At 36.6% G+C, this 23,362-nt stretch overlaps 1 protein-coding gene across 2 annotated transcripts in view; it reads right to left on the reverse strand.

The window, feature by feature from the left end:
* Positions 1-23,362, reverse strand: part of LOC109255075 (uncharacterized) — a 443,355-nt gene that overhangs the window by 259,776 nt on the left and 160,217 nt on the right. For both annotated transcript variants that reach the window (XM_019429494.2, XM_053891448.1), the window contains one exon: positions 19,803-19,890. In XM_019429494.2, coding sequence (XP_019285039.2) covers positions 19,803-19,890 — 88 coding nt within the window. The remainder of the gene's footprint in view (positions 1-19,802; positions 19,891-23,362) is intronic.

The following is a 23,362-nucleotide window of genomic DNA, read 5'->3' on the forward strand; positions in this document are numbered from 1 at the left end:
TGTGTAGATAGCTTTGGGTAGTATTGACATTTTAACAATATTTATTCTTCCAATCCATGAGCACGGACTGTTTTTCCATTACTTTGTATCTTCTTCAATTTCCTTCATAAGCTTTCTATAGTTTTCAGCATACAGGTATTTTACATCTTTGGTTAGGTTTATTCCTAGGTACTTTATGGTTCTTGGTGCAATTGTGAATCGACCAGTTTATTTCTCTTTCTGTTGCTTTATTATTCTTGTATAAAAATGCAACCAATTTCTGTACATTAATTTTCTATCCTGGGACTTTGCTGAATTCATGTATCAGTTCTAGCAGACTTTTGGTGGGGTCTATCAGATTTTCCATGTATAATATCATGTCATCTGCAAAAAGTGAAAGCTTGACTTCATCTCTGCCAATTTTGATGCCTTTGATTTCCTTTTGTTGTCTTATTCTTTATGCTAGAACTTCCAGCCCTATGTTAAACAACAGCAGTGAGAGTCAGCATCCCTGTTGTGCTCCTGATCTCAGGGGAAAAGCTCTCAGTTTTTCCCCATTGAGGATGATATTAGCTGTGGGCTTTTCATAAATGGCTTTGATGATGATTAAGTATGTTCCTTCTATCCAGACTTTCTCAAGGGTTTTTATGAAGAAAGGATGCTGAATTTTGTCAAATGCTTTTACTGCATCGATTGACAGGATCATATGGTTCCTATCTTTTTTTTTGTTAATGTGATATATCAATGTGATAATTGATTTGTGAATGTTGAACCAGCCCTGCAGCCCAGGAATGAATCACACTTGATCATGGTGAATAATTCTTTTTATATGCTGTTGAATTCGATTTTCTAGTATCTTGTTGAGAATTTTTGCATCCATATTCATCAGGGATATTGGCCTGTAGTTCTCTTTTTTTGCTGGGTCTCTGTCTGCTTTGGGAATCAAAGTAATGCTGGCTTCATTGAATAAAGCTGGATGTTTTGCTTCCCTTTCTATTTTTTGGAACAGCTTGAAAAGGATAGGCATTATCTCTGCTTTAAATGTCTGGTAGAATTCCCCTGGGAAGCCATCTGGTCCTGGACTCTAATTTGTTGGGAGATTTTTGATAACTGATTCAATTTCTTCGCTGGTTATGGGTCTGTTCAAGTTTTCTATTTCTTCCTGTTTGAGTTTTGAAAGTGTGTGGGTGCTTAGGAATTTGTCCATTTCTTCCAGGTTGTCCAATTTGTTGGCATATAATTTTCCATAGTATTCCCTGATAATTGCTTGTATATCTGAGGGATTGGTTGTTTATAATTCCATTTTCATTCATGATTTTATCTGTTTGGGTCATCTCCCTTTTCTTTTTGAGAAGCCTGGGTATAGGTTTATCAATTTTGTTTATTTTTCAAAAACCCAACTCTTGGTTTCATTGATATGCTCTACAGTATTTTTTAGATTCTATAGTGCTTATATCTGCTCTGATATTTATTATTTCTCTTCTTCTGCTAGGTTTGGGGTTTCTTTGCTGTTCTGCTTGTATTTCCTTTAAGTGTGCTGTTAGATTTTGTATTTAGGATTTTTCTTGTTTCTTTTTATTTTTTTATTTTTTTTATTTTTTTTATTTTTTAATATATGAAATTTACTGTCAAATTGGTTTCCATACAACACCCAGTGCTCATCCCAAAAGGTGCCCTCCTCAATACCCATCACCCACCCTGCCCTCCCTCCCACCCCCCATCAACCCTCAGTTTGTTCTCAGTTTTTAACAGTCTCTTATGCTTTGGCTCTCTCCCACTCTAACCTCTTTTTTTTTTTTTTTTCTCCTTCCCCTCCCCCATGGATTTCTGTTACGTTTCTCAGGATCCACATAAGAGTGAAACCATATGGTATCTGTCTTTCTCTGTATGGCTTATTTCACTTAGCATCACACTCTCCACTTCCATCCACGTTGCTACAAAAGGCCAGATTTCATTCTTTCTCATTGCCACGTAGTATTCCATTGTGTATATAAACCACAATTTCTTTATCCATTCATCAGTTGATGGACATTTAGGCTCTTTCCATAATTTGGCTATTGTTGAGAGTGCTGCTATAAACATTGTGGTACAAGTGCCCCTATGCATCAGTACTCCTGTATCCCTTGGGTAAATTCCTAGCAGTGCTATTTCTGGGTCATAGGGTAGGTCTATTTTTAGTTTTTTGAGGAACCTCCACACTGCTTTCCAGAGCGGCTGCACCAATTTGCATTCCCACCAACAGTGCAAGAGGGTTCCTGTTTCTCCACATCCTCTCCAGCATCTATAGTCTCCTGATTTGTTCATTTTGGCCACTCTGACTGGCGTGAGGTGATATCTGAGTGTGGTTTTGATTTGTATTTCCCTGATGAGGAGCGACGTTGAACATCTTTTCATGTGCCTGTTGGCCATCCGGATGTCTTCTTTAGAGAAGTGTCTATTCATGTTTTCTGCCCATTTCTTCACTGGGTTATTTGTTTTTCCGGTGTGGAGTTTGATGAGCTCTTTATAGATTTTGGATACTAGCCCTTTGTCCGATGTGTCATTTGCAAATATCTTTTCCCATTCCGTTGGTTGCCTTTTAGTTTTGTTGGTTGTTTCCTTTGCTGTGCAGAAGCTTTTTATCTTCATAAGGTCCCAGTAATTCACTTTTTCTTTTAATTCCCTTGCCTTTGGGGATGTGCCGAGTAAGAGATTGCTATGGCTGAGGTCAGAGAGGTCTTTACCTGCTTTCTCCTCTAAGGTTTTGATGGTTTCCTGTCTCACATTCAGGTCCTTTATCCATTTTGAGTTTATTTTTGTGAATGGTGTGAGAAAGTGGTCTAGTTGCAACCTTCTGCATGTTGCTGTCCAGTTCTCCCAGCACCATTTGTTAAAGAGACTGTCTTTTTTCCATTGGATGTTCTTTCCTGCTTTGTCAAAGATGAGTTGGCCATACGTTTGTGGGTCTAGTTCTGGGGTTTCTATTCTATTCCATTGGTCTATGTGTCTGTTTTTATGCCAATACCATGCTGTCTTGATGATGACAGCTTTGTAGTAGAGGCTAAAGTCTGGGATTGTGATGCCTCCTGCTTTGGTCTTCTTCTTCAAAATTACTTTGGCTATTTGGGGCCTTTTGTGGTTCCATATGAATTTTAGGATTGCTTGTTCTAGTTTCGAGAAGAATGCTGGTGCCATTTTGATTGGGATTGCATTGAATGTGTAGATAGCTTTGGGTAGTATTGACATTTTGACAATATTTATTCTTCCAATCCATGAGCAGGGAATGTCTTTCCATTTCTTTATATCTTCTTCAATTACCTGCATAAGCTTTCTATAGTTTTCAGCTTACAGATCTTTTACATCTTTGGTTAGATTTATCCCTAGGTATTTTATGCTTCTTGGTGCAATTGTGAATGGGATCAGTTTCTTTATTTGTCTTTCTGTTGCTTCATTGTTAGTGTATAAGAATGCAACTGGTTTCTGTACATTGATTTTGTATCCTGCAACTTTGCTGAATTCATGTATCAGTTCTAGCAGACTTTTGGTGGGGTCTATCAGATTTTCCATGTATAATATCATGTCATCTGCAAAAAGTAAAAGCTTGACTTCATCTCTGCCAATTTTGATGCCTTTGATTTCCTTTTGTTGTCTGATTGCTGATGCTAGAACTTCCAGCACTATGTTAAACAACAGAGGTGAGAGTGGGCATCCCTGTCGTGTTCCTGATCTCAGGGAAAAAGCTCTCAGTTTTTCCCCGTTGAGGATGATGTCAGCTGTGGGCTTTTCATAAATGGCTTTGATGATCTTTCAGTATGTTCCTTCTATCCCGACTTTCTCAAGGGTTTTTATTAAGAAATGGTGCTGGATTTTGTCAAAGGCCTTTTCTGCATCGATTGACAGGATCATATGGTTCTTCTCTTTTTTTTTTGTTAATGTGATGTATCACGTTGATCGATTTGCGAATGTTGAACCAGCCCTGTATCCCAGGAATGAATCCCACCTGATCATGGTGAATAATTCTTTTTATATGCTGTTGAATTCGATTTGCTAGTATCTTATTGAGAATTTTTGTATCCATATTCATCAGAGATATTGGCCTGTAGTTCTCTTTTTTTACTGGGTCTCTGTCTGGTTTAGGAATCAAAGGAATACTGGCTTCATAGAATGAGTCTGGAAGTTTTCCTTCCCTTTCTATTTCTTGGAATAGCTTGAGAAGGATAGATATTATCTCTGCTTTAAACGTCTGGTAGAACTCCCCTGGGAAGCCATCTGGTCCTGGACTCTTATTTGTTGAGAGATTTTTGATAACCGATTCAATTTCTTCGCTGGTTATGGGTCTGTTCAAGCTTTCTATTTCCTCCTGATTGAGTTTTGGAAGAGTGTGGGTGTTTAGAAATTTGTCCATTTCTTCCAGGTTGTCCAGTTTGTTGGCATATAATTTTTCATAGTATTCCCTGATAATTGTTTGTATCTCTGAGGGATTGGTTGTCATAATTCCATTTTCATTCATGATTTTATCTATTTGGGTCATCTCCCTTTTCTTTTTGAGAAGCCTGGCTAGAGGTTGGTCAATTTTGTTTATTTTTTCAAAAAACCAACTCTTGGTTTCGTTGATCTGCTCTACAGTTTTTTTAGATTCTATATTGTTTATTTCTGCTCTGATCTTTATTATTTCTCTTCTTCTGCTGGGTTTAGGCTGCCTTTGCTGTTCTGCTTCTATTTCCTTTAGGTGTGCTGTTAGATTTTGTATTTGGGATTTTTCTTGTTTCTTGAGATAGGCCTGGATTGCAATGTATTTTCCTCTCAGGACTGCCTTCGCTGCATCCCAAAGCGTTTGGATTGTTGTATTTTCATTTTCGTTTGTTTCCATATATTTTTTAATTTCTTCTCTAATTGCCTGGTTGACCCACTCATTCGTTAGTAGGGTGATCTTTAACCTCCATGCTTTTGGAGGTTTTCCAGACTTTTTCCTGTGGTTGATTTCAAGCTTCATAGCATTGTGGTCTGAAAGTATGCATGGTATAATTTCAATTCTTGTAAACTTATGAAGGGCTGTTTTGTGACCCAGTATAAGATCTATCTTGGAGAATGTTCCATGTGCACTCGAGAAGAAAGTATATTCTGTTGCTTTGGGATGCAGAGTTCTAAATATATCTGTCAAGTCCATCTGATCCAATGTATCATTCAGGGCCCTTGTTTCTTTATTGACTGTGTGTCTAGATGATCTATCCATTTCTGTAAGTGGGGTGTTAAAGTCCCCTGCAATGACCACATTCTTATCAATAAGGTTGCTTATGTTTATGAGTAATTGTTTTATATATCTGGGGGCTCCGGTATTTGCGCATGGACATTTATAATTGTTAGCTCTTCCTGATGGATAGACCCTGTAATTATTATATAATGCCCTTCTTCATCTCTTGTTACAGCCTTTAATTTAAAGTCTAGTTTGTCTGATATAAGTATTGCTACTCCAGCTTTCTTTTGGCTTCCAGTAGCATGATAAATAGTTCTCCATCCCCTCACTCTCAATCTAAAGGTGTCCTCAGATCTAAAATGAGTCTCTTGTAGAAAGCAAATAGATGGGTCTTGTTTTTTTATCCACTCTGATACCCTATGTCTTTTGGTTGGCGCATTTAATTCATTGACATTCAGTGTTATTATAGACAGATACGGGTCTCGAGTCATTGTGATGTCTGTATGTTTTATGCTTGTAGTGATGTCTCTGGTACTTTGTCTCACAGGATCCCCCTTAGGATCTCTTGTAGGGCTGGTTTCGTGGTGACAAATTCCCTCAGTTTTTGTTTGTTTGGGAAGACCTTTATCTCTCCTTTTATTCTAAATGACAGACTTGCTGGATAAAGGATTCTCGGCTGCATATTTTTTCTGTTTAGCACACTGAAGATATCGTGCCAAGCCTTTCTGGCCTGCCAAGTTTCAAAGGAGAGATCAGTCACGAGTCTTATAGGTCTCCCTTTATATGTGAGGGCACGTTTGTCCCTTGCTGCTTTCAGAATTTTCTCTTTATCCTTGTATTTTGCCAGTTTCAGTACGATATGTCATGCAGAAGATCGATTCAAGTTACGTCGGAAGGGAGTTCTCTGTGCCTCTTGGATTTCAATGCCTTTTTCCTTCCCCAGTTCAGGGAAGTTCTCAGCTATAATTTCTTCAAGTACCCCTTCAGCACCTTTCCCTCTCTCTTCCTCCTCTGGGATACCAATAATGCGTATATTATTTCTTTTTAGTGTATCACTTAGTTCTCTAATTTTCCCCTCATACTCCTGGATTTTTTTTGTCTCTCTTTTTCTCAGCTTCCTCTGTTTCCATAATTTTATCTTCTAGTTCACCTATTCTCTCCTCTGCCTCTTCAATCCGAGGCGTCGTGGTTTCCATTTTGTTTTGCATTTCGTTTAAAGCGTTTTTCAGCTCCTCGTGACTGTTCCTTAGTCCCTTGATCTCTGTGGCAAGAGATTCTCTGCTGTCCTCTATACTGTTTTCAAGCCCAGCGATTAATTTTATGACTATTATTCTAAATTCACTTTCTGTTATATTATTTAAATCCTTTTTGATCAGTTCATTAGCTGTTGTTATTTCCTGGAGATTCTTCTGAGGGGAATTCTTCCGTTTGGTCATTTTGGAGAGTCCCTGGCGTGGTGAGGACCTGCAGGGCACTTCCCCTGTGCTGTGGTGTATAACTGGAGTTGGTGGGCGGGGCCGCAGTCCGACCTGATGTCTGCCCCCAGCCCACCGCTGGGGCCACAGTCAGACTGGTGTGTGCCTTCTCTTCCCCTCTCCTAGGGGCAGGATTCACTGTGGGGTGGCGTGTCCCGTCTGGGCTACTTGCACACTGCCAGGCTTGTGGTGCTGGGGATCTGGCGTATTAGCTGGGGTGGGTAGGCAAGGTGCACGGGGGCAGGAGGGGCAGGCTTAGCTCGCTTCTCCTTAGGCCATCCACTTCAGGAGGGGCCCTGTGGCAGCGGGAGGGAGTCAGATCCGCTGCCGGAGGTTTGGCTCCGCAGAAGCACAGAGTTGGGTGTTTGCGAAGAGTGAGCAAGTTCCCTGGCAGGAACTGGTTCCCTTTGGGATTTTGGCTGGGGGATGGGCGGGGGAGATGGCACTGGCGAGCGCCTTTGTTCCCCGCCAAGCTGAGCTCTGCCGTCCGGGGGCTCAGCAGCTCTCCCTCCCTTTGTCCTCCAGCCTTCCTGCTTTCTGAGCAGAGCTGTTAACTTATGACCTCCCAGAGGCTAAGTCGCGCTTGCTGTCGGAACACAGTCCGTCGGGCCCCTCCGCTTTTGCCAGCCAGATTCGGGGGCTCTGCTTGGCCGGTGAGCCGCCCCTCTGTCCCGGCTCCCTCCCGCCAGTCCGTGGACCGCGCACCGCCTCGCCGCCCTCGCCTCTTCCGTGGGCCTCTCGTCTGCGCTTGGCTCTGGAGACTCCGTTCTGCTAATCCTCTGGCGGTTTTCTGGGTTCTTTAGGCAGGTGTAGGTAGAATCTAAGTGATCAGCAGGATGCGCGGTGAGCCCAGCGTCCTCCTATGCCGCCATCTTCTGGAACCGGATTTTTCTTGTTTCTTGAGATAGGCCTGCATTGCTGTGTATTTTCCTCTCAGGACTGCCTTCACCGCATCCCAAAGCATTTGCATTGTTGTCTTTTCATTTTCATTTGTTTCCATATATTTTTTAATTTCTTCTCTAATTGCCTGGTTGACCCATTCGTTCTTCAGTAGGGTGTCCTTTAACCTCCATGCTTTGGAGGTTTTCCAGACTTTTTCCTGTGGTTGATTTCAAGTTTCATAGCATTGTGGTCTGAAAATGTGCATGGTAGGATCTCAATTCTTTTACACTTATGAAGGGTTTTTTTGTGACCCAGTATGTGATCTATCTTGGAGAAGGTTCCATGTGCACTTGAGAAGAAAGTATATTCTGTCACTTTTTGATGCAGAGTTCTAAATATGTCTGTCAAGTCCATCTGATCCTATGTATCATTCAGGGCCCTTTTTTCTTTATTGATTCTGTGTCTAGATTATCTATCCATTGGTGTGAATGGGGTATTAAAGTTCCCTGCAATTACCATATTCTTATCAATAAGGTTGCTTATGTTTGTGATTGTTTTATATATTTGGGGGCTCCCATATTCGGCGCATTGACATTTATAATTGTTAACTCTCCCTGATGGATAGACCCTGTACTTATTATATAATGCCCTTCTTCATCTCTTGTTACAGCCTTTAAAGTCTAGTTTGTCTGATATAAGTATATAGTTTGCCTGATATAAATATGGTGTTTAATTCCATTTACATTCAGTGTTATTATTGAAAGATATATGTTTAGAGTCATTGTGATGTCTTTAGGTTTCATGCTTGTATGGATGTCTCTGGTACTTTGTGGTCCTTGCAACATTTCACTCACAGAATCCCCCTTAGGATCTCTTGTAGGGCTGGTTTAGAGGTGATGAATTCCTTTGGTTTTTGTTTGTTTGGGAAAACCTTGATCTCTTCTATTCTAAATGACAGACTTGCTAGGTAAAGGATTCTTGGCTCCATATGTTTTCTGTTCATCACATTGAAGATTATTTTGTAGGGATAAAGAATATGTGAGGTATCTTTTTCTAGCTTTATCTGTTTATCTATCTATCTATCTATCTATCTATCTATCTATTATGTAGAGATTTATCTATCTATATAATGTAGCTATGTATAGCTATACATAATACAGCAATGTAAGTTAGCTATATATTATATATAGTTACATATAGCATTATATAGCTATATATAATGGAATATAATTCAGCTTTTAAAAGAAAGAAACCTTTCCATTTACAAGTACATGGATAGAGTTAGAGAGTATTATGCTAAATAACATAACTCAATCAGTGAAAGACACATGCCATAGGATTTCACTCATATTTGGAATAAGAAGTAAAACAAATGAACAAAGGGGGAAAAATGAGAGGGAGGCAACCAATAAACATATTTTTTTACTTAATTTATTTTTTAAAGTTTACATCCCAGTTAGCATACAGTGCAATAATGATTTCAGGAGTCGAATCCAGTTATTCAACCCCTACATAGAACACCCAGTGCTCATGACAAGTGTTCTCCTTAATGCCCCTTGTCCATTTAGCCCATCCCCTCCAGCCAACAACCCTCCAGAAATGCTGAGTTTATTCTCTGTATTTAAAGGTCTCTTGTGTTTTGCGCCCTTCCCTGTTTTTATATTATTTTGTTCCCTTCCCTTATATTTATCTGTTTTGTATCTTAAATTCCACAGGGTAGTTCTATTTTTATTTTTTTGAGGAATCTCCATACTCTTTTGCAAAATTGCTGCATCAGTTTTCATTCCCACCAGCAGTGCAAAAGGGTTCCTATTTCTCTGCATCCTCGCCAACATCTGTTGTTGCCTCAATTATTAATTTTATCCATTCTCACAGGTATGAGGTGGTATCTCATTGTGGTTTTGATTTGTATTTCTATGATGATGAGTGATGTTGAGCATTTTTTCATGTGTCTATTAGCCATCTGGATGTCTTCATTGGAAAAGTGTCTATTCACATCTTTTGCATATTTCTTCACTGTATTGTGTTTTTTGGGGGGGTGTTGAGTTTGATAAGTTGTTTATAGAATTGGGACACTAACCTTTTATCTGATATGTCATTTGCAAATATGTCCTTTCATTCCCTCTGTTGCCTTTTAGTTTTACTGATTGTTTCCTTCACCATGCAGAAGTTTTTATCTAGAATGATGTCCCAATAGTTCATTTTTGCTTCTGTTTCTCTTGCCTCTGGAGACATATTGAGTAAGAAGGTGGTGTGGCTGAGGTCAAAGAGGTGTTTGCCTGCTTTCTCCTCTAGGATTTTGATGGCTTCCTGTCTTAACGTGTAGGTCTTTCATCCATTTTGAGTTTATTTTTGTGTATGGTGTCAGAAAGTGTTCCAGGTTTATTTTTCAGGCATGTTGCTGTCCAGTTTTCCCAACACTAATTGCTGAAAAGACTGTCTTTATTCCACTGGATATTCTTTCCTGGTTTGTCAAAGATTACTTGGCCATAAATTTATGGGTCCATTTCTTGGTTCTCTACTCTGTTACATCGATCTATGTGTCTGTTTTTGTGTGAGTACCATAATGTCTTGGTAATTACAGCTTTGTAATACATCTTGAAGTCCAGAATTGTGATACCTCCAGCCTTGGTTTTCTTTTTCATGATTGCTTTGGCTATTATGAATCTTTTCTGGTTCCATGCAAATTTTAGGATGATTTGTTCTTGCTCTTTGAAGAATGCTGTGTTATTTTGATAGGGACTGCATTGAATGTGTAGGTTGTTTGGGGTGGTATTGACATTTTAACAATATTTGTTCTTACAACCCATGAGCATGGACTATTTTTCTAATTTTGTGTGTGTCTTCTTCAGTTTATTTCATAAGCTTTCTACAATTTTCAGTGTATAGATTTTTTTTTACCTCTTTGGTTAAGTTTATTCCTAGGTATTTTATGCATTTTGGTACAATTGAAAATAGGATCAATTCCCTGATTTCTCTTTCTGTTGCTTCATTTTTGGTGTATAGAAATGTAACCAATTTCTGTACATTGATTTTATATCCTGCGACTTTGCTATATTCATGGATCAGTTCTAGCAGATTTTTGGTGGAATCTTTTTGGTTTTCCACACAGAGCATCATATTTTCTGTGAAGAGTGAAATTTTGTCTTCCTCCTTGCCAATATGGATGCTTTTCATTCCTTTGTGTTGTCTGATTGCTGAAGCTAAGACTTCCAATAAAGTGTTTAATAACAGTGGTGAGAGTGGACATCCCTTTTGTGTTCCTGACCTCAAGGGAGAAAGTCTCAGTTTTTCCCCACTGAGAATGATATTAGTAGTGAGTCTTTCCTATATGCCTTTTATGATCTTGAGGTATGATCCTTCTATCCCTACTTCCTTGAGGTTTGTTTTTTTTTTTTTTTACCAAGAAAGATACTATCATTTATCAAATGCTTTTCTCCATCTATTGAGAGAATCATGTGGTTTCTATCCTCTCTATAATTAATGTGATGTTTCACATTGAATTGTGGGTATTGAACGAGCCCTACATCTCATGCATAAATCCCACTAGACTGTGGTGAATAATTGTTTTAATGTAGTTATATCCGGTTGTCTAATATCTTGTTGAGTATTGTTTATCCGTGTTCATTAGGGAAATTGGTCTGTAGTTCTCCTTTTAGTGGGGTCTTTTGTCTGGTTTTTGAATCAAGCTAATGCTGGCCTCATAGAATGAGTCTGGAAGATTTCCTTCCATTTCTATTTTTTGGAACAGCTTCAAAAGAATAGGTGTTCACTCTTCTTTAAATGTTTTGTAGAATTCCCATGGAAAGCCATCAGGCCTTGGATTCTTGTTTTTTTGGAAGATTTTTGATTACTATTTCAATGTCTTTACTGGTTATGGGTCTGTTCAAATCTCTATTTCTTCCTGTTTAAGTTTTGGCAGTTTATATATTTGCAGGAATTTGCCCATTTCTTCCAGATTGCCCAATTTATTGGCATATAATTGCTCATAATACTCTATTATTATTGTTTGTATTTCTGCAGTATTGGTTGTGATCTCTCTTCTTTCATTTATGATTTTTTTTTAATTTGGGTCATTTCTTTTTCTTTTTAATCTGACTAGAGGTTTATCATTTTTGTTAGATCTTTCACAGAACCAGCTCCTGGTTGCATTGATCTGTTTTACTGTTTTTTTTCTATTTTGATATCATTGATTTCTGCTCTAATCTTTATTATTTCCTGTATTCTGCTGGTTTGGGGCTTTCTTTGCTGTTGTTTTTCCATCCCTTTTAGGTTTAAGGTTATGTTGTATATCTGAGACCTTTCTTCCTTCTTTAGGAAGACCTGGATTGCTATATAATTCCCTCTTATGACCATCTTTGCTGCATCCCAGAGGTTTTAGGCTGTGGTGTTACCATTTTCATTGGCTTTCATGTACTTTTTAATTTCCTCTTTAATTTCTTCGTTAGCCCATCCATTCTTCAGTAGGATGTTCTTTAATCTCCAAGTATTTGTGGTCTTTACAATTTTTTTTCTTGTGGTTGATTTTGAGTTTCATAGTGTTGTGATCCGAAAATATGCATGGTATGATCTCAATCTTTTTGTACTTGTTGAGGGCTGATTTGTGTCCCAGTATGTGATCTATTCTGGAAACTGTTCCACGTGCACTCAAGAAGAATGTGTATTCTCCTGCTTTGAGATAAAATATTCTGAATATATCTGTTAAGTCCATCTGGTCCAGTGTCATTCAAAGTTATTTTTATCTTGTTGATTTTCTGCTTACATGATCTTTCCATTGCTGTAAGTGGGGTTCAAGTACCCTACTATTATGATATTATCAATGAGTTTCTTTGTATTTGAGATGAATTAATTTATCTATTTGGGTTCTCTCACATTGGGGGCATAAATATTTACAATTGTTAGATCTTCTTGGTGGAAATACCCCTTAATTATGATATAATGCCTTTCTTAATTTCTTGTTACAACCTTTAATTTAAAGTCTATTTTGTCTCATAAGACACTGACAAAGAATCTAGAGACTTTCTAGGCCTAAATTGCTGTAGAGTTGGAGTTTCTGGTGGTGTTCTCTGGTCCTTTCTAGTCTTTGTTGCTTTTGTCTTTTTTATTTTGTTTCATCTTTCCTCCCCTCAGAGAGCTCCCCTTAAAATTTTTCACAGTGGTCACAAACTCCTTAGTTTGTGTTTGTCTGGGAAACTCTTTTATCTCTCCTTTATTTTGAATGACAGCCTTACTTGATAAAGAATTCTTGGCTGCATATTTTTCCAATTCAGCATGTTGAATATATCCTGCCACTCCTTTTTAGCCTGCTAAGTTTCTGTGTATAGGTCAGCCATAAACCTAATCTTCCCTTATAGGTTAAGGACATTTTTTTCTCTTGCTGTTTTCATATTTTTTTCTTTGTGTATTTTGTGTATTTGACTATGATATGCCTTGGTGATGGTCAGTTTTTATTGAATCTAATGGGAGTTCTCTGTGCTAGTTGGATTTTGATGTCTGTGTCTTTCTGCATATTGAAAAAGTTTTCTGGTACAATTTGCTTACATAAGCCCCTTTTTCTTTCTTTTCATCTTCTGGGACTCCTACGATTCAGATATTATTCATTTTTAATAAGTCATTGAATTCTCTAATTCTTGTATCATTCTTTTTTGCCTTTTCCCCCTCTTTTATTCTGCTTATTTATTCTCCATACTTCTATCTTCTATATAGCTAATTTGCTGCTGTGCCTTGCCCACCCTTGCCATCTTGGCATACATTTGAGATTGTATTTTGGTGATAGCATTTCTAATTTCATCCTGACTAGATTTTACTTGTTTTATCTCTGCATAAAGGAATTCTATGTTTTTTTTTTCAACACCAGCTAGTATTCTTATTATCGTGATTCTAAATTCTAGCTCAGACACCTTGTTTCTATCTGTGTTAAGTCCCTGGCTGTTATTTTTTCCTGTTCTTTCTTTTGGGGTGAATTCCTACTGAGCTTTGTGGCTCAAGTTATGTAGATTTTTGTGTTGATCTTCAGATCAATTTTCTAAGTGTGCAAAATTGGTGCTGATCTAGCTACATTTCAGGGATGAGAGAAGCTAAGAACTTCCATGCTACTCTGCCATCTTATGATAATTTTTTCCCTAAGAAACAGATTTTTAACTATAGAGAAAAATTGATGTTCAATGAAGGGGATGTGGGTGGGGGGTGGTTAAAATAGGTAGTGAGGATTAAAGAGTGCATTTGGTGTGATGAGCAACAGGTGTTCTATGGAAGTGTTGACTCACTATGACATCTGAAAGTAATATTACACTATAGGTTAACTAACTTGAATTTAAATAATTTTTTAAAAGAAAAAAAATGCAGCCAAAGAAAATTAACTTGTCAACTCATTAAAAATACAATAAATGTACTACTTAGAGAAAGAAGTCATAGGAGTAAATTCTAGGTAGAAAAATAATATGGTAAAAAAGATAAAGGTAGAATTGTACACAATCATTTAAAGATGAATGAGTAAAACATCTTAATGGTGGGCATTAAGACGGTGGATTGGAGGAGGACTTTATCCTTGCCTCTTCCCTCGAACACAGCTAGATAATTATAAAATTCTGAACACCCAGGAAATTGATCTAAGGACTGAGGCAACAAACTGCACACCTAGAGGGGGATAAGAGGCTACATACTGGAAATTAAGAGGTGCAGAGATGTGATTTGGGAGAGAAAAGAATCACAGGTGATGTGGAGGGGAGGGAGCCCTGATCACAGAGGGAGAGATAAAGCATCATGCAGGGGATTGCACAAGAAAAATGCTTCCCAGGGCACCTGGTGGCTCAGTCATTTAAGTGTCTGACTCTGGCTCAGGTCATAATCTCATGGTTCGTGAGTTGAGATCCACATCAGGCTCTCTGCTATCAGCACAGAGCCCGTTTTAGACCATCTGTCCCCTCCTCTTGCTTCCTCTCCCCTGCTCTCTTTCAAAATAAATAAATAAACTAAAAAAATACTTCCCCAAAGTATTGACTTGTAAACCAGAGGGGCTGATTACCCCAAGCTTTCACAAGTAGCATGGCTGAAAGTCTGAAATTTTAGATGTCCATGCCATCACCAGGGTCCAACCTGGCAGGGATAGTGGTGCTCCTGTGCATAAGGAGGGTAGAGGCCCGGGAGAAGACTACATGCTCTGGGGAACCTCTGGTCCTGCTCAAAGAGACAGTTCCCCTACTCAAAGTGCATTTAGGAGAAGCAGCAGATGGTCTCAGTGGTAAAAGAGCTTGTTGGCACCATGGAGCTGCCCTGTTTACTACCATATAAGCAGAGATGCCTGCTGAAGGCAGCTAACTTGGATGCCTGCTTTTTGTTGTGCCTTATCATAAACTCTAAGTTCCTGCACATTTGTGGCACTGTTTTTCTCAGACAAACTGGTACCAGCCACAGCTTGGTGAGATCCTCCCTCAAAGGATCAGTTCGGGTTCACAATGCACTAGGTCCCTAAAAATGGAGTTTAGAAACCCAGCCACACAACTGAGATAAAACACAGGAGCACTGAACCACCAGAAAGGCAGATGCCTCAGACACAGACAGGAAGAAGGCGGTGATCTGAGAAAAATATGCAGCCAATAATACTTTATCCAGGTAGGCTGTCATTCACACTAGAAGGAGAGATAGTTTACCAGAAAAAACTAAAGGAGTTCATAACCACTAAACCAGCCCTACAAGAAATATTAAAGGGGATTATTTGAGAAAGTCCAAAAGCAAGAAAGACTAGAAAGGAACAGAGAACATCTCCAGAAACAACTATTTTACAGGTAATACAATGGCACTATATTATATCTCTCAATAATCACTCTGATTTTAAATAGATTAAATGATCTAGTCAAAAGACACATGATCTGAGAATGGATAAAAAAAAAAACAAGATCCATCTATATGCTACTTACAGAAAATTATTTTAGAACTAAAGACACCTGCAGATTGAAAGTGAGGGGATGGAGGACCCTCTATCATGCTAATGGACATTAAAAGAAAGCCAGAGTATCCATACTTATATCAGACAAATTCGGTTTTAAACGAAAGAATGTAAAGGCACCTGGGTGGCTCAGTCGGTTAAGTGTCTGACTTCAGCCCAGGTCATGATCCCGCACTTCGTGGGTTTGAGCCCTGCATTGGGCTCTGTGCTGACAGCTCAGAGCCTGGAGCCTGCTTCAGATTCTGTGTGTCCCTCTCTCTCTGCCCCTCCCCTGTTTGCACTCTGTCTCTCTGTCTCTCAAAAATAAACATTTAAAAATTTTTAAACAAAAGAATGTAACAAGAGATGAAGAAGGACACTATAGCATAATAAAGTTGTCTATCAAACAAGAAGATCCAATAACTGTAACTACTTATGTTCCCATCTTGGAGCCACCCAAATATATAAATCAATTAATAACACACATAATGAAAGTCATTGATAATAATACAGAAGTAATAGGGGACTTTAATACCCCACTTACAACAATTGACTGATCATCCAAGCAGAAAATGGAAGAAGGAAACAATGGCTTTGAATGACACTCAGGACCAGATGGACTTAGCAGATATATTCAGAGCATTTCATTCTAAAGCAGAATATACATTCTTTTTGAATACACATGCCACATTCTCAAGAATAGATCACATACTGGGTCACAAATCAGGCCTCAACAAGTATAAAAAGACTGAGATCATACTATACATATTTTCAGACCACAACACTAGGAAACTTGAAGTCAACCAGAAGAAAAAATTGGGGAAGACCACAAATACATGGAGGTAAAAGAACATCCTACTAAAGAATTAATGGGTTAACCAGGAAATTAAAGAAAAAAAATTAAAAGAATACATGAAAGCCAATGAAAATGAAAGCACTATAATTCAGAACCTTTGGGATGCAGCAAAAGCGGTCATAAGAGGGAAGTATATAGCAATATATGCTTACCTCAAGAAGAAAAAAGTCTAAAATACACAACCTAACCTTACACCTAAAGGAGCTCAGAAAGGAACAGCAAATAAATCCTGGAATCAGCAGAAGAATGAAAATAATAAAGATTAGAGCAGACATAAATGATATAGAAACAAACAACAAATATTGGAGAACAGATCAATGAAACTAAGATCTGTTTCTTTGAAAGAACTAATAAAGTTGACAAACTGCTAGCCAAACATATCAAAAAGAAAAGAGAAAGAACCAAATACATGAAATAATAAATGAAAAAGAAGAGATAATAAATGACACCACAGAAATACAAACAATTATAAAAGAATATTATGAGAAATTATATGGCAACAAATTGGGCACTCTGGAAGAAATGGATAAATTCCTAGAAATATAAAACCTACCAAAACTGAAACAGGAAGAATTAGAAAATTTGAACAGACCCATAGCCAGGAAAAAAATTGAATCAGTAATCAAAAATCTCCCAATGAACCAAATCCAGGGCTGCATGGCTTCTGATGGGAAATCTATCAAACATTTAAAGAGGAGTTAATACTTATTCTCAAACTGTTCCAAAAAATAAAAATGGAAGGAAAACTTCCAAACTTATTCTACAGGGCCAGCATTACCTTGATTCTAAAACCAGACAAAGATCCCACCAAAAAGGAGAATTAAAGGTCAATATCCCTTTTAACATGGATGCAAAAATTCTCAACTACATACTAGCAATTCGAATCCAACAGCACAGAGAATTAATCAGCACAATTTAGTGGGATTTATTCCTGGGTGTAGGGGTTGTTCAATATTTGCAAATCAATGAACAGGACATACCACATTAATAAAAGAAAGGATAAGAGCAATGTTATCCTCTCAATAGATGCAGAAAAATCATTTGAAAAAGTAAAGCATCCATTCTTGATAAAAAAAAAAAAAAAACCTTCAACAAAGTAAGGTAGAGGGAACATACCTCAACATCATAAAGGCCATATATAGTAGACTCACAGCTAAGATCACCCTCAATGGGGAATAGCTGAGAGCTTTTCCTCTATATTCAGGAACAGGACAGGGATGCCTACTCTCAACACTGTTATTAAACATAGTACTGGAAGTCATAGCCTCAGTAAGAAGGCAACCAAAAAAATGAAACACATCCAAATCAGCAAAGAAGAAGTGAAACTTTCAATATATGCAGATGACATGATACTCCATGTAGAAAACTTGAAAGATACCACCAAAAAATGCCAGAACTGATACACGAATTCAGCAAAGTCACAGGATATACAATAAACTTACAGAAATCTATACACTAATAATGAAGCAGCAGAAAGAGAAATTAATGAACCAGTCCCATTTATAATTACACCAAAAGCCATAAGATACCTAGGAATAAACCTAACCAAACAGATAAATAATCTGTACTCTGAAAATTATGGAACACTTATGAAATAAACCAAAAATGACACAAAGAAACGGAAAACATTCTGTGCTCATGGATTAGAAGAACAAATATTGTTAAAATCTCTATACTACCCAAAGCAATCTACACATTTAATGCAATCCCTAGCAGAATAGCACCAGCAATTTTCACAGAGCTAAAACAAACTATCCTAACCTTTTTATGGAACCACAATAGACCCTTGGTAGCCAAAGTATCCTGGAAAAAAAAAAAAAGCAAACCCGGAGGCATCACAATTCCAGACATTAGGCTATATTACAAATCTGTAGACATCAATACGGTATGATAATGGCACAATAACAATCACATAAATCAATGGAACAGAATAGAAAACCCAGAAATGAAACCACAACTATATGGGCAACTAATTTTCAACAAGGCAGGAAAGAATATCTGATGGAAAAAAAGTCTCTTCAACAAATGGTTTTGGGAGAACTGGACAGCAACATACAAAAGAATGAAACTGCTCACTTTCTTACACCATACACACACAAAAAATTCAAAGTGGATGAAAGACCTAAATGTGAAACACGAATCCATCAAAATCCTAAAGCAAAACACAAGCAGAAACCTCTTTGACATTGGTTGTAGCAACTTCTTACTTGCTAGACATGTCTCTGGAGACAAGGGAAACAAAAGCAGATGGGGACTATTGGGACTTCATCAAGACAAAAGCCTTCTGAAGAGTAAAGGAAACAATCAATAAAATTAAAAGGCAGCCTACAGAATGGGTGGAGATATTTACAAATGACTTATGTGGTAAAGGGTTAGCATCCCAAGTCTATAAAGAACATATCAAACTGAACACCTCAAGACCTAATAATCCCATTAAGAAATAGGCAGAAGGTCTTGCCATTTGCAACTACATGGATGGAACTGGAAGGTATTACGCTAAGTGAAATTAGCCAGTCAGAGAAAGACAAAAATCATATGACTTCACTCATATGAGGATTTTAACAGACAAAACAGATGAACATAAGGGAAGGGAAACAAAAATAATATAAAAACAGGGAGGGGGACAAAACAGAAGAGACTCATAAATATGGAGAACAAACTGAGGGTTACTGGAGGGGTTGTGGGAGGGGGGATGGGCTAAATGGGTAAGGGGCACTAAGGAATCTACTCCTGAAATCATTGTTGCACTGTATGCTAACTAATTTGGATGTAAATTAAAAAAAAAATAAAAAAATCAGAGAAAAATGAAAAAAAAAAAAAAAGAAATAGGCAGAAGACATGAATAGACATTTTTCCAAAGAAGACATCCAGATGGTCAATAGACACATGAAAAGATGCTTATCATCACTCATCATCAGGGAAAATACAAATCAAAACCACGATGAGATACCACCTCACACCTGTCAGAGTGGTTAAAATTAACAACACAGTAAACAACAGATGTTGGTGAGGATGTGGAGAAGGGGGAACTCTTAGAACCAACTTTAAATATGTAATTTTGCTGCCTCAACTTTTGCAGCAAATCCAACTACTTATTGGACTCCAAAAAAAAAATCTTGAGGATAATATAGGGGTCACATAGAACAGAAAAATGACACGTCATTATGGACTAAGGAAGGTTTTGAATGATAGTTTAACAATTTTAGAACATGTTCACTGGATGATGGTAAGCATTTGAAGGTTTCTATTCAGCTCAATAGTTGTTTTAGAATAATGCAGCAATAAGGGTAAATTCCAATTGAATGAAAAAGATGTTTGAGTTGAGAAATCCATTGCATAGTTATACAAATATTTTAACTGTATATAACCAAATATGGATCTGAATTTCAGTGTTGGCATTGGATATGGTAAAGAAACTGGCTATATAGATGTTATTGAAAATAATTTACAGTATTTGGTAAATAAATACATATGAGAATGTATGGAGAACATCACAACAAAACCATGTCTTACCTGCTCAGAGAAATGCTTCAGTAATGTGATGCATTTAATGAGTTGGCTTTTCAAACTGGAAAATTCTGACATACAATCAAATGGAGGCCTGCCAGGAAAGATGAGAAGAGATTCTGTCAATCTCAGTTTCATTGAATGTCATAGCTTTATACCTTAGGAAATTGAAAATTATAACTCACAATATATAGAGCTTTAGATCACTTTGAAAAAGTGCCGAGGGTCAGCTAAATTCTAGACATCACAAAGTTATACAAATAGTAACAGAAAGCTTATATGGAAGCTGATCAATGTAATGTATCTACGGTGTCAATAAACTGCTAAGATGGTAGGTACACAATTTACAATAGTTATCCCTATTTTCAAGTTACTATAAAAAGGTGGAAGACAGAGTAGGGAACTTTTTAATTTTTTTAATTTCTTTTTCCTTGGCTAGCTTACTGTAGAAATCAGTAAGCCAGTTAATATTTTAATGACTAATAGAAATATAATATAGTCAGAGAAGCCATTGTCAACAGACTCTAAGATTTCTATTATCATAATTAAGAGCTTTTTAAAACCCACAATGTCCACAGTAAATCTTAATATGTTACTTCCATTACTAATAAAGTGACAAATAAAGCTCTATCATACATATCTAAGCTTATAATGTTGGCAAAGCCAATCTTTTGTATACTGTAGTTCCATTGAAAAATGTTCAAATAACTCAATAAAAAGTCTAAGTCTTTTAGAAAAATACAAAAAAAGAAGAGGAAACTTCTTGGGAGGAGGTTATATAACCAACTTTTCCCTTTTTTGCCATGATGGCATATCGAATTAAAATCTTGAATTAACATCAATTCTATCTCAAAAGTACTTATCTCTATTACCAAGGTGACTCACTAGATTTATATTCTTCTTTTTAATAAAGTAAAAATAAGTTTTAGGCCTGAAATCATAGATTTGATTAAACCAAGTCAAATAATTGTTTGAATCACAATTTGACAAAAAAAAAATCAATATTAAAACTAATAATGGAAAATTTACATTTTTATAGCATCTTTCCCATGTTGTATTTTAGAAGCATAGAGATAAGGCCAATTTTAGGATAAACCATAGAAATAATTTTCCTGGAAACACAATTATTTAAATTCAGAGAGAAAATAAGAAGCAATTTTTTCAATTAGCACGCTAAACAGATATCTGGTAAAAGAAATTTAATTTTTCTATAAGAAATTCAATTAGCCTGAGCCCTAAACATTCTTTTGCTTTTGAGCCCCAAACATTCTTAAAACCCATGTTACTATATGAAAAGAAATGGGGCAAATGAGTCTCTGACACAACTTTCAAGACATGGTCTTTACTAGGAGGTCTTTGAAAAATCAGAAGCAGCTAAAGCTAAGAAATTTAAAAGTACCTAGATGTTTAATAGCAACTATGTCCAGTGCAAGGTATGTAGTGTGTTTTTTGATTCAATTGCCACTACTTCTTATGCAAGGACTATGAGGATCTGTAATGTTTTAAACTAAAGTTTAACAGTCAGACTTCTTAAAAAAAAAAAAAGAAAAGATATTTCAGCTTCAATAAGCTCACAGATTATAGAATAAAACTATATAAAAATAAGTAAAGGAAACTACAAAAGTGGAGCAAGAGCTGTTATAAAATCAAGAATAATCATAAATTTGATATAAAACAAAATAAAATTAATTTAAGGGTAAAGCTAATTATATGAAAATATTTTTGTTTTAGTGATGAGAGTAAAAAGTATGACAAACTTTTCAGTTTTTTTAAAAAAAAATGTTACATCTAAAACTGTCTTGACATTTGTAAAATAGGGTTGAATGGGAATAAAAATTAAGAAAATTGGGAAAACTAATATGACATTTCAATAAATTTGTTTCAATGACTTAGCTGATAATAGAGATATGTTGAATACATAAAAATGTCAGACAGTATCCAAAGGTCTGGAAATATTTTGAATGTAATTATTACCCATTTAGCTTGAGCTGAAGAGAGACTTCGGTCCCATGAACAACACTATCACTATTAGGAGAAATTACTTATTGAGATTACAGGTTGTATAAGACTATAAATGCAATAAAGGTGTAATTGGGAAAAAAATAAAGTTTAAAATATTCAAGCTGTTAGGAAAGAAGGTGCTAAGATGAACCATAAGTTTGCCATATTCAAAAGCTGTTATATGAGGTCATTTCACATATATTATATCATTTTTAAAGAGGAATCTGCTACTACAAAATATTAAGGACTACTTACAACAAAATACTGTAAGAACAATATAAACCCCTTTTAATCTTACATGGTTTCACTGTTCAGAGAGCTAAGGAGCCCTCAAATTAGTTATATAATGAAAATGTCCAAAGCATCCTTCTCAATAATGCAGCCATGATTTGAGTTTTGTAATGAGACTACTTTAATAATACAAGACAATTTAATACTGTGAATAATCAGCTATCAATGAAGGAAATTATATTCACTTTGGGGGTCTTCTGTTGCCACTACTCATTCCTGTGGCTATCTCTGTTGAGTGACCATTATTCCTTTCCCTATTTTCCTTAACTTGAGCTAATTCCAAGGATTTCAATTATTTTCCGTTTCAACTTGTTGCCAGACAGATATCTGTAAGGGGCTCAGACGAGAGGAAGTAGTGGAATTTATGAATTTCTTATGCTTTATCTAACATCCAATTTTAAATTTATTTGAAAAAGCAGGTCAGTCATTTCATCCCACTTTATCCGTTCATGTGAACAAAATGGGCTTGTCACTCAAGCATCAATTGAAATGAAAAGAGATGAAAAAGAATGAATAAGAATAACAAAGAGGGAAAACTATTGTGACTTGTCCTCTTCTCTCATTGATCATAAACACATGCATCCCTCTCTCACTACTTAGCCTGTCTATCTTTGGGGTATAATACTTTCTGATAGCAGAAGCAAAAGGCATAAGAATAAATATCCGTATAATGCTTCATTTGTGTGTAGAATATAGAGTTGACTATGTAGTCTTTGATCAAGATCACAATTAGGAAACTGATTTTTTTATGAAACTGAAATATTAATGTTACCTAAAGGTTATTATCAGAATAAGATTAGAAATCATTAGCCTTTGATTTCTAAACCTTTCTCTGAGCAACACAGAGTTTTAAAAGCACTATTGACTCTTGTTTATCCTAATATAATAAATATATAAAAAAAGCATTATTTTGTTGCTGTAAATAGTCCAGAGAAAGTATTTTAGGGCTTTGGTGTTAACTTTTGTGCATTCCTAAAGGACTACAGAAAAACAAGTGTTTCTAATACAGCAGCAGAATTTGATCTATAAAGGAAGCCCAAAGAAAGTCCTTGGTAAAACAAATATTACTTGTAAATTGTTTTATTTCTGTAAAAAGTAAGATGATCAAATATTTCATTTAAAGCGAGTTTTATAAAAATATTTTTTCACTCTAGGGAGATATTCAGAGTATCAATAAAAATCTGTAATTGTATTTGAAAGATTTGTAGAAATAAAATCTAATCTATACATAAGTTTTCTGAAGAGGGAGAAAGAGGAAAAAATGCATCTTAAGG

This window comes from Panthera pardus, unplaced genomic scaffold (genome assembly GCF_024362965.1).
Source record: "Panthera pardus isolate Hobbes unplaced genomic scaffold, ASM2436296v1 HiC_scaffold_27, whole genome shotgun sequence".
Taxonomy (NCBI): Eukaryota; Metazoa; Chordata; class Mammalia; order Carnivora; family Felidae; genus Panthera; species Panthera pardus.